The 12,555-nt window shown below is 37.1% G+C and overlaps 1 protein-coding gene across 4 annotated transcripts in view; it reads right to left on the reverse strand.

The window, feature by feature from the left end:
- Positions 1-8: 8 nt before the first annotated feature.
- Positions 9-12,555, reverse strand: part of mitfb (melanocyte inducing transcription factor b) — a 33,900-nt gene continuing 21,353 nt past the window's right edge. The window contains exons 1-9 of one of the 4 annotated variants that reach the window (XM_017305990.2): positions 9,571-10,269; positions 7,709-7,924; positions 7,523-7,618; positions 7,024-7,141; positions 6,770-6,862; positions 6,593-6,649; positions 5,385-5,460; positions 4,476-4,623; positions 9-3,988 (exon numbers count right to left, since the gene is read on the reverse strand). In XM_017305990.2, the coding sequence (XP_017161479.2) occupies positions 3,590-3,988; positions 4,476-4,623; positions 5,385-5,460; positions 6,593-6,649; positions 6,770-6,862; positions 7,024-7,141; positions 7,523-7,618; positions 7,709-7,924; positions 9,571-9,603 (1,236 nt within the window). In that variant the 5' untranslated portion in view covers positions 9,604-10,269 and the 3' untranslated portion in view covers positions 9-3,589. Of the gene's footprint in view, positions 3,989-4,475; positions 4,624-5,384; positions 5,461-6,592; positions 6,650-6,769; positions 6,863-7,023; positions 7,142-7,522; positions 7,619-7,708; positions 7,925-9,570; positions 10,270-12,555 lie in introns of those variants that run through there. The other 3 variants (XM_081609148.1, XM_017305988.2, XM_017305989.2) reach the window with 3 other exon arrangements.

Here is a 12,555-nt window from a genome sequence, read left to right on the forward strand (position 1 = left end):
CGCGGTCAAAAAGTTCAAATAAATCTTTTAATATTTCTAACAGTAGTTTAACATCGAGTACCAATGAGCGTGAGTTAACAAATCAGTGGGCGCAGTAAGTATTGCAACACTTATCTCTCAATAACTGTGACAATGAAAACAGTAGTAGAACACTTTATGAACCACAGGAATAAACTTGTTCAGACACTCAAGTACCGAGATAAAATGGTTAGTGGATTTAAAACACACCACAAAATATCGAAGTGCAACACGCAACCTTTAAACCAGGAGCTACTTGCTCTTGACTGAAAGGTTGCGTGTTATTCTTATTACCCTAAATCTTACAATCGTAAGGGTCCATCTGCAGTGACTCGATGGTCACATACAAGCTTTTTTACTGGCTTTCAATGAGCTGGTACAGAGTGTACTCAGTAGATTGTAACACTGTGTGACGCATGGCAAAATGCGACAAAATATATATATATAAAAAATTGTTATTCTTGGAACCATGTCTTTCATACTGCTTAACAAACAATTTTCACCAAAACTATATTTTACAGACTAGCATTACAGCTCCTGTTTCTGGCAAAAGGTTATGAAAGACACCATCAGCAGCTCAAAACCTATAGTTTGTACAAATATACTGCATCTTTCATTGTTGGCACAATTGCTCAACTACATTCATGCTACAGTCAGAAAGATTTTAAATGTTCAGTGTTATTCTAAGAACACACAGCACAACAGCAATATCTGAAGCTTAAAAGTGTTCAGTAATAAATACACATGTACGCTGTATTTAAAGACAACAACAAACAGTGGTTCAATTATGTTGCCGTATTTTTTTTTTTGTTTTTTCAAGCTAATGCTAAAACCAGCCTACACCATCTTTAACTAAATGCTAGCATTTGATAATTGGGAGTAAAAAGGACACTAAATCAGGTTAGTGTAAATGGTCTTTAATTTGAAAGGTATTTGGTCACAATTCTAATTGGTGGACAGACTCAAACTAAGAAGGTTCATATTTTTCCAACCTACAGGTCTTTGGGCTCGAGGAGTTTTCAAGGAGTTCTTTCCGAAATCCAGAAATGTTCACCTGTTGGTGGTAGCAAAGTGGTAGTCAAAGTAAAGTGGCCATGACTGCATCCCATAAGCTATTCATTATTTTCACGCAAAATTCCCACAATAAAACCTTTTTATTTAAATAAATACTTCTTGTGTATTAGCTGGAGACACTGGTGGTTTCTGTTTCTAATCTGCAAATTAATTCCTCTGTTTCTTGTGTCCCTCCAAAAGCTTTTGTTAGCAGACATTTTTTTAAGGCTATTTCAGGTTAGACAGGTCTCGTCTTTATTTAGCCAAGAAAACTGCTGAAAATTTGGCTTCTACATATGTCTGCATGCTTTGATTGGTCGTTAAATTTATAACTTTTGGAGCTCCATTTTAAACGTAGCTTTTCAGCCATCTTTTCTCACTTCATCCTTCAACATTTTCATTTTGTTTACACAGAGGCACTGTTGTCTAAATTTAGCTTTTGGAGGCTAGTTGTCGTAAACGTTAATTTTTGCGAGTCATACTTTCTTTGGTGCCATTGGTCTAGCTCACAGGTACAAGCCAGCTATTTTTTTTCAGAAGTAAAAGTAAAGCTTGAGAGTTTGTGAACTTAAATAAAAAATAAAAAAACATTTTCTGCATCTAAGAGTTAAGAAAAGTACTTACTGTAAAAATACATTACAGTCTGTCACATATGCTCATTTAATTATATCTTTGTCTTTTTAATCATGATTGAATTAAAACATGTTTCCACTATTCACACTCTTTGTGAAGTACGTGATTTCTACTTGCAAAAGGTGCTATATTTATAAGATGGGCTTACTAATTTACTAAGATGTTTTAGGTTTCATTAAATACTGAACACTTTGAAGTGTTAAGCAAATTATTTCTTGTGGTTCTTGAGTTTAAGAGATGCAGTTTGTTTTCTCACACTGACCAAAAGTCATTTCCTGTCACTTTTGGAAGGGATTGGGAACCTTATTTCTTTAGTATGTAAAGCACCAAATACCAGCATAATCAGTCTTAAAATATTGCATGATTCCTCATATATTACCAAGGTAACAGAAGGCACTTAAATGAAATGGAAATTGAATTATTACTGTCTACGGCTACTTCATAAATGACAACTTCAAGACATGATACGTCACAGGCACAACTTCAAACATTGCATAGTTTGACAAAACGGAGACTGTGCTGTGTCAGAGATATCAGTAATGGCACATGGTTATTCAGCAACAACTTTTGCAAACTGCAGAAATATACAACACATGTGTACTTCGGTTACTCGACTCTCAAGTAAAACATTGTACGTTTCTGCACAGAAGCCTAACAAACTACAGTTCACGGAGGTTAATCCAGTGTTTGGACAATTTCATGCATTTCAGACAAAATCAGTCTCCTTATTCTCCTCGGCATTAAAAATTTCACATGCTGATAAAAAAAACAAACAAAAAAAAAAAAAAAAAAAAAACGCCCTGAATGTAAAATGTTACTGAAGTGGTACAAATATGACTAATGCAAAAAAAAAAAATCTGAGGATAGAGAGCAACACCTCTGCAGTGTTTCGTTACTGTGTGCTAAGACCTCCAACAATCCTGTGTGTCTTATTACTGCTTATATAAACTCAGTCTCATATTTCGAGACAATTTCTTGAAACCATTTAGTATTTTTGTGGTTTTGGCAGTGAAAAATATATTGGTAATTTATCTATTGCAGCCTAAAGAGCACTTTGTAGTTAAAAGGCATTATGCTGAAACTTTAGCCTGTCTTTGTAGCTTGACGTTTTCTCATCATGTTAAGTAAAAGTGTTGAATTTGTGCATTTTAAAAATCTTGAAAGATTTTGGGGAGATATTTTTTTAAGAATCATTTCAGCTTCTCTCTGTCCTTTTTTAATAAATACACTTTTCAGGGGAATGTTTAGATAAAATTATGTCTATAAAGAGTCATAAATAGGATAAAAATCAACAAACGTTTAATATTTATCAAGCAAGTAATTTTACCTGGAAGACTGACAGAGAATCAGCTAATGTGTGCATAGCAATACAACAATAATGTACAAACTTTTTAATAAGGCATCGGCACATTCAAGTTCAATCTAAGACACAAGGAGTGTAAAGCACTATAGTAATAAATATCCTTCCTTCTATTATTGCTACTGATTTTCAAAGCAGTGCTTACCTCACCACAAATATCTACACCTCTGACTGTGATTTATAGTTTCCCTAGATTCTTTGGAATCGATAGAAAAAAAAAACCCCAAAACACACAATCTAATCTCTATCGAAAGATAAATGTATAGTTTTTAAATATAAAAACATCTAATTTTTGTAACTCATTGTCACCAAAGCATTGATTAAAGAAAATACTTGAAAGTTTAGAAAGACAAACAATAGAAAAAAAGAGAATGAAATGGAGGCGATACAACATGTAAACATAAAAATGAAAAGAAAGGTAAAAAAAACACAAAACAAAGAATAACTGCACCTGTGTTAGCCTCTTGTTTTCTGGCAAGATGGAGCGACCAAAGATACAGAAAAGGTGTTTACCACTAGGGTGCGCTAACAGTCTTCTTCATTCTCATCCATGCTGACGCTGCTCTTGCGACTGCTGTCCTTTGAAGTGTCTGGGGAGACGGAAGAGAGCAAAGGGTCCCCACCTCTGACGGGTGATAAGTTGTCTTCCATGAGGATGTCATTGAGTTTGGATCCTGCTTTGCCGTGAACGCTGCCGTAGTGGCCCTCCGGGAAGTTGGAGTGGCCTTCGGTCAGATCCAGCGTGCTGGGTTGCTCCGGAGTGCAGGCGGGGTGGTGTTGGTGATGAGGGTGGAGCGTGTACAGGTCTTGTTGACAGTCCTCCAGAGCGGGCTCCTGTTTAATGGGCCGCACCCCAACTTCGGCAGAGCAGAGTGCCGAGGACGTGATGGCCAGACCGTGAGCCCGAGCCTGCATCTCCAGCTCCTGCAAGGTACAGTCATTTGCACACACAGGAGAGTGACTTTAAGGTTTGTGAGTCTTTTATGTGTCAGGCACATCCACTTAGGATTTTAAATGACAGACCAAGGCAGGCAAAGTTTACAAACATTTCTTTAAGTAAAAATCAGACACGTGTTGCATGCATTTGTTTTAAAGCACATAAATTGTAGCGAAAATGTATTTTCTATATTACTGTATTACAGCTGCAAGTCTGTAATACTTGATGCTTTTTCTCAGATTTCATAAAAAAAAAAGATGGAAGTTATTTATTCGATTTTTTTCCACTTCACAATATGCACTATTTTCCATTGGTTTGTCATAATCAATTCAAATAGAATACCTTAAAGTTTGTGTTTGTAAAATGATAAAATATGAAAGAGTTGTTGGAGTATGAATCCTTTTGAAAGGCACAGTACAGGTTTACACATAATATGCCATAATGGCCATTACTCCATTCTCCTGATATATTTACCTGTATTCTGAGCATCAAATGTCGGTTGGCGTGCTCGAGTTTTTTCTGGCGGTTCTCCAACTCCTTGGCCCTCTGCTGTTCACGCTGCAGCTTTCGGATGTAATCCACTGATGCCTTCAGGATGGTGCCTTTGTTCCAGCGCATGTCTCTAAAAATCACAAATATGCCATTATGCCTTTGCTTGACATTAAGAGTTGCTTTAAGACAAAAATGAGAAACGTTTGGTATTTAACAACATGCAATTGCAGTGTTTCAGATTGCAAACCTCTAAAATGCTATAAGAGCAAGACTAGCAAGGAGTGCTTCAGAGCTGCAACATCACAGGCTGAAACGATACGATGTGAGGATTAAGATTATTTTAAAAAAGAATAATGTCAGAGAAAATGAATTATATATAGATATATAATGATAATGTCCGAGGGGAGTGGGTTTATCAGAATAAAAAGTAGGGCTTTCAAACAACTAGAAAATGTTGCAATATTCAGGGTGAACCACAGACTGTGCAGCGACCCTTACTGATTCACTAAAGGTAACATTTAGCCTTCAAGCAGAACATGGGTTATCAAATACACTAATGAGTAGTTTTAAAGTTCAGCTGCAGCTAATACAAGAATTCATCAGTTACACCAGTGGTTCAGACTTCCTGTTGTACAATGTGTGTAAAACACATATATATATATATATATATATATATATATATATATATATACATACATACTCTGGATCAGGTTTAACTTTTCTATTCCTTTTATGTTTATAGTGTTAGGAAGATATATCTTCACAATCAATTACAGAAACCACATACTGTTATAATCTTCAGATATGAGAATATAACAATCCAAAGAAAGTATGAATCAGTTTATTTTTTTCAAGCTTTCTGAAGCAAAATCAAAGCAATGGGAAACTTACGGGTCATTGGATTTTGGAATCAAAGTCCCCAACTCCTTGATACGATCATTGATGTTAAACCGTCGTCTTCGTTCAACTGCAAAACAAGCGAGGAATTAAACAAACATAGCTCCAAGATTTATTAAAGAGCAACTGTACTATTTCAGAGCCAGAAACTTAAAACCCTTCAAAATATGAAAAAAAAAATCCCAACTGGCTCTACATTATTTTAAAAATAATAAATACATGATGTAGTACAAGGATGTTGACTTTGTGTAGTTAACCGGAGATATGAAAAGCCAGCAAATTTTTTTAGTATTCTCTAAAATACGTTCTAAACAAAATTTTGTCATAAGGATGTGTGGTCACTTATTGGCCACTCAAAAAAAGATGCAGTAGGCACTTTTTACTTCCCCCAAAGCTCCTAAACGCAAGAAAAATGAGTGAAAATAGTGACAGAAGAGAGGGCAGATTTCTTATTAGAGTATGAAACAACTCAAACATTGGAATAAAAAAAAAAACAAAGTTGTGGGAGAAAAAAAATTACATAGTTCATATCATTAATGATAAGAGCAATAAGTCAGCAGTCATACGATCAAAGAGCACATTCCTTCTGGAAAAAAATAAACTCTTCTAAGGCTGCTGTCAGTACAACACATCCGATAACAACTACGCATTTCTCTGTAAACGTCTATAAACAACAACTCTATAAATAGTCCTTCTCTATATACTACTATTAGGTGCAGTAGTGACTCATATTTTTGAGTATCACAGCTAAATGAAGGAGCAGGTGGGGCAGTACGTAGCGTGGTAGAACAGATTCCCAGAGGTTTGAATCCCAAAACCCACATTCTTTAGCTCTGCAGCCTGTTCAGAAATGCTTCCTTACTTCCAGCTTCTCAATGGACAAATCAATATGTGCTCATAAAAATCAGTCAATGCTTCACCATTGCTACTTTTATCTGGCATGCTCAGGTTTTGCATTGATGCCATAGCTTGGTGTTTGCATATGAGGTCATCATTCTGTCAAGTTTCAGCTGTTTGCGTTTTTGTTTTTACCATTTTATAGTTCTAGATTTTCGATGGAGAAATGAACATGAACAACATGAATTAGAAATGAAGACATTATTAAAAGAGATTTTTAAGTTATTGGGATAGTGCGTCAAGCCAAACAGTTTGTCAAACGTTAATTTTGGCAAATAAAATAGGATGCTGCGATTGGAACTTACTCAAATTATGGTTATCTTTCTTCTGCCTTTCTTTTGCGAGGGCTCTTACCTCAGCTTCTGGGAAAAGGTGCTTTGGTTAGTTAAAATTAATGGTGCAATAAATGCTTTACATGTGATTTAAAAGAAACAGCACTGGTGTTGTGTAGTTTGTAGATAAATACTGAGACTGAGACGTACCCACAGGGAATCCTTCTGGCCTTTGATAGGTGTCAAATTTTCCACAGGATCCAGACTTGTCCAGCATGTGCATGATGGCCGGGGATTGAGACACTACGTAGCAAATAACAAGAAAACTACACAATCGGTGCAAAAAAGCCTGTATATTCATCATCCCAACCCCCAGGCAGGTAATATTGCTAAAGAATTGGTGCAATCGTAAATTTAAATCCATAGCCACCGTCTGTGTAAGATCTGCTCTGCTTCCTGCTCACCTGAGTATTCCCTTTTGATGTTGGAAAGGTTGGCAGGGCAGGAGTTACTGATGGGCAGGCCCTGCTGAGGCATGCCCTGATTACCGTACATGTCCATGAGGTTAGCAGGAACAGGGATCTGGGGGAGCGACAGACAGAATACATCCGTCTTTATTAGAGGCTTATCAAACCACAGTCATCAGAACGACAGCACGGTGGGAAAATGTCAGATTTGATGTTAGGGTTTTTATCGCAGTCAGGCAAATGGCATCACTCTGTGATCCGTCAATACGGCACGAAGCACTTACCGAACTCATTAATTACCACATGCTTTTCTGTTTATTAGTGAGAAAAGTAAATAAATGTGCAGAACCACATGAACGTCGCATGAAGATGTGAGCTCTAAAATGTCAGGCTATTTCCATTAGCATGCAGATCATTTATTCTCAGTCTCTTATATGTTGTGACCTTTCACAGACAGCTCTGTGCTGACAGTAACACCACCAGAAAACTCACACACCGTGTTTGCCATCTGCAGTCCGGGGTCCATCAAGCCGAGGATCTCATCACTGTAACTGGACTCCAGACTGATAATGTCGTCAATGACATCATCCATCTGCAATCAAGACACAAAAGCCGAGGTTCAATTAGCTCTATTAACGTGAAATGTGAAAGCACAAGGCGTTTACATTGAGACCGCTCACACCTCTTTCTCGCAGTTAGAGTTGAGGGTCAGTAAGGCCATAGGGCTGTTGGGGGCGCTGTTGCCCGGCCCTGGCGGCATGCCCCCGTGGTCAGAGGACTGGTTGGGGCAGGGCAAGCTCAACGCCTGGGAGCCAAGCTTCCCCAGGTACCGCTTCACCTGCTGCTGCTGCGAGCGCTGGATGTGGTACTTGGTTGGGTTTTCCAAATGAGTCTGAACCTGTTGATCGAAAGCAGAAAACATAAAACTCTGAGATTAGGGTGACACCAAATGGGTAGAAGAAGGTCAACAAAGGAACAGCTTTACTTAAACATATGAGTTGTTGCAAAAATATTTCTCAAAGTGAAATATGTCTGATGCCCCCCTTTGACTTTGTTTGGTGAAAGCTTAAACTACTATTATGAGTTTGAGATGCTAAAATGAGTGGCTAAATGAAAAATTTAATTACAGTTTACGAGTATTTGAGGCTTTCATTTGGAAGCATATTAAGGAATGACACCACTGTGTTGACAGAGGTGTCAAAAAAAAGACTTTTGTTGTGCTGGGCGACAAACTCAATTACAAAATAAGTAAAAACAAAAAAAAGAAAGAAATCTGAACTGAGCTTGAAAGGGAAATAAAATCCTCACTGTATTTTGAAAAAGAACATATTTAATGCACTTTGGAATCAAGACTACCTTAGAACTGATAACAGATTCTTCAAAAGACTGTCCTTTGTGTCAAATTCATTTAAGCAAACAAATGAAAGGCATTAGGCATTAGGTGAAAGGCAACAATCCACACCCAGAGCATCTGGCTGGTGGTTTCTGATCTGACTGTTCATGTCTGATGTCCAGTAGTCAGCGCCGTCTTGGTCCAGTTCAGCCCGGCATGTCCAATATGCGACAACTGACATGCGTTAACCGATAAGACACACAGAGACACTCCTGGTGTCATTAAGTTTTCCTGAAAATATTGTTAAAATCTTTCTGGTTTCTTCTCATTCCCATTAAACTGTGTATCATCTTGTCTTGTGAGCTTGATTAATAGTTGCTCCCCTTTTCAACATTGAACTGTAATTCTTTAAAACACTGAGGCTTTTATTCTATTTGTGTAAAGGAGCATTTTATATGTTTTTCACCTTCAGAACCAACCCTCTAAAACATGAATCAAACCCTGAGTCGAATATAGTATTCTACTTTAGTAATATTATTTAAACCAAAGTTTATGATTTGTACACCTTTTACTCCAACGGTGAAGACAATTTTCTTTCGGTTTTCCTTAAAATTTCCTAAAATCTGGACGTATCTTTGCCCCTCTAGTTGCTGCAAAGTTTTATTTTGTCAAATTAAATTACTCTTCAAAAAAAGGACCAATATAATCCAAAAATGCTTCAATGTGTTTACAACTTAATTTAAGATGGTGTCAAGTGTTGCCATCCAGCTCTGCACACAAGTTGCAGTTCAGTTTGATATCTGAGGCTCATTAATCCACCAGCATTAATGAGTCAGAAATATATATCTGCAGGCAGACCAACACAACACAACACTCACACACCCACACACCCACACACACCCGCATACACACGCAAACAACTTCAGAGACAGTGTTTGTCAGACTGTAAAGCGTTTTAAATGGAGCAGAGCCGCTGTAATCCATCTCACATTTGGAGGTCTAAATTTAAACTTTCCTCCGTTTGGCTTGAATATTCGCCAAAAAAAAAAAAAAAAGCTCTCAACACCTTTACAAAAATCAACAAAAAATATGTTTTTAAACAATACCCCAGCACTGTTAAAGATATTACAACTGGAGTCAAAACAGTGAAGTGGACCAAAATCTGATTAATTAAATGTCCCGTTTAGTTTTTTTCTATATAAAAGACATACCTCATAAGGTTGGTATCCAAGCATCTCAAGCATATTTCCTCCTTTGAACCGATAAATTTGAGCAAAAATTAAAAATACAAGCGTGATTTATTTATTTTTTTTCCCAGCCAAGATGCGCTGCAGCAGCTGCCTCCTCTGCTGTGCCTGCTGGAGTGAGAAGACACACATCCAGCTCAGCTTTTCAAAGGCAAGAAAACTAATTAGCTATGCATGTCTGGGAATCTCAGTGAACACAATGATCCTTTTCAAATTTGTGTTGTTTTATGTAAAAACTGTATTTATTTCTTTATAGCGTGTCACTTGATGTCAGGATACGCTGCCAACAGTTAGGGTCTTTGTTTGAGAAAGCCACTTCTTTAACTGAACCTTGCCCGGGGCCGTGTCTTTGCCCCATCCACTTTTTAACCCATGTTAATGCCTGGTATGTGTTCCCAGTTTAGCGCAGCACAAAGATTAAAGTCTTCTTCATTGTCTTTAGTGGGCACTTTGCTTCTCTAGATGTGTTTATTGAAATGAACAAGAACCCGTCTCTATTTTTATCACATTAAACATCACAGACCCAGAATAAACAGTCAGCTAATTTCTGATATTTCCGCTGCATTTGAAAAAAAATATTCTGTACTCAAACAGAACACATGAACCGAAGCAAACAATGACACATGCAAATCCTATGAATAAAATATAGTTTTCAATCAAACTCTTATCAGGTCAAAGCTAAAGCTGTGGAAAACTTTTAAATCAGAGTTGGAGTATAAAACAAATGCTTAAGCAAATGTCAGTTTGATCAATCATCCAAAAAAGGAAAGACCGTGACACAACTTCACACCTACCAAAACAAGTTCATTCAGTCAATCTGAATGGCTGGGAAAGGGAAGCATTCATCAGAGAAGCAGACCAAAGAAACCTTGGAGGAGCTGCAGAAATCCAAAGCTCAAAATCTGTAAACACGACAGCCATTTGTTGTGTGCTTCACAAATCTGGCATTTGTGGAAGATTCACAAGAAGGCCATCATTGAATGTAACAAATAAGATGTGCATCCAAATATTGCACTGGTTTGTAATACAAATATGGGGAGAAACGGTAAACATTTGGAAGAAAAATTTCTGGTCAGACGAAACTTTTGGTCTTTATGCAAAATGTTATGTGCAGAGAAAAACTAAGAGTCCACATCATCATAAACACACAGATTTTTTTTTTTTATCGAACACAGAGAGCTACAATAGAATAAGAACTACTGCTGAACAAAACACAAAGACCTGTTTTACAACAGTCAAAAAAACCCAGAAAAAGAATAGAATATAGTACTGTATATAGTAAGGGCCTTTATTGTGCCACCTTTGGAAAATCAGATGTACCAGCAACAAGTTGTTAGCACTTTTGTTTTACAGATACAGCAGTAAAAAAATTTTTGTCCTTAGATAGTAAATTGGTACATTTAAAACATAGGATGAGTCTTTCTGTACAGCTATTAAAAATGGTATATTCAGAGCCTAATTTAAAAAAAAATTTTATTTTTTAAAAAATGTACAATGTGTGTATAAATATGGAAAGCAGCAACAGGATTTACATGAAATAAAACAACATGTCTGAAAATCAAATGGGATGTGTAAATAGCAGCAGAAATGTAAATACTTCTTGAGTTTGTTGGGAGTCATGGTGTTACTGGTTTTAATCCAACAGCTGCTGGGAGGAAGAAACTATAATAATGCTTCATTGTGCACCCAGGATGCATAAGTATGTCAATGAAGAAGCTTTTCAGTTGAACAACAGCTTCACATATGGGGGGGAAGACGCTGTCCAACAGTGAAGTAATCGTAGCCAGAGTGAGATCCAGTCCAGGTATCGCAATACCTGGACTGGATCCGAGGACAAAACTAGCTTATCTAACTGCTTCATCTTTATAACCCTAAAAACTACTGGGAAAATATTCTGTGAACTGTGGAGATAAAAACTGAACATTTTGGTGTAAAACTAACCAAGATTGTCAAAGACAGAACAACATATAAACAGTCAAACATGGCAGTGATAGTGCGACGGTATGAGCTGCTGTTCTGCTTCAGACATTTGAAGCAATTGATGGAACCAAGAATTTTGCTCTCAGTCAGAAATTCCTGCAGGATAATATCTGGGCCTCAGTGTGTGACCTTAAACTCAAACACACTGGAGTTATGTAGCAGGTCAATGACCCAAAGTAGGCCAGCAATTGTATCTATGAATAGCTAAAAAAAACATGTATGTTTCAGAGTGGCCAAGGGAAAGACTGGACTTAAATCTAATTGTTTTTGTCTGACTGTAAGCAAACCATTCATCCTCAAAATGTAGCTCAATTTATGCAATCTTTAAAAAAACTCTTTGTAATGTAAAATATTCATTGCAAGTTTTAACAAAAGCTTGATGGCAGCTTTTTTCCCCCCTTAAAGGTGGCAAAACCACAAACTGGGTATCACTATTCCTGATAAACTGTGTAAATGTCAAATAAATGGCAAAACAATTGAGCAGAGTGAAACAAAAGTTAACCGTGAAGAGCCAACTAAGCAACTATGAATACTCTGTTAGAAAAAGCTATCAGAGAAATGTTGGTCATGTGATTTAGAAATTACCAAGTACCTTGGAACACAAGCTCATTCAGAGATGCTTGTCCATGCACAGATTTGGCGTCATTGTTCTGCAGGAGACACTCATGTGAGCTACGTTAACATACAGTATATCCTGCAGGTATTCTCATCACAAGACCGCTGGGCTGACGCCACTATGGGGGCACGGTTACCATTTATCAGACGTATGAGGCACAGCAGTGTTACTCTGAGACAAATAATATGATTTATTACCGATTGGATTGAACAAGAAGTCTTCTGTTAGCTCTCATCATTATGTCACTTTATATTAGTGTGTTGCTACACTGCCAAGCGTATTATTTTCTCTGTTATTGGCTGTTTTTTTTTTGTTTTTTTTTTAAATTAAGTCCTCAAGTTTATTTTCTTCAA

Source organism: Poecilia reticulata, chromosome 7 (assembly GCF_904066995.2).
Source record: "Poecilia reticulata chromosome 7, P_reticulata-male-v2, whole genome shotgun sequence".
Taxonomy (NCBI): Eukaryota; Metazoa; Chordata; class Actinopteri; order Cyprinodontiformes; family Poeciliidae; genus Poecilia; species Poecilia reticulata.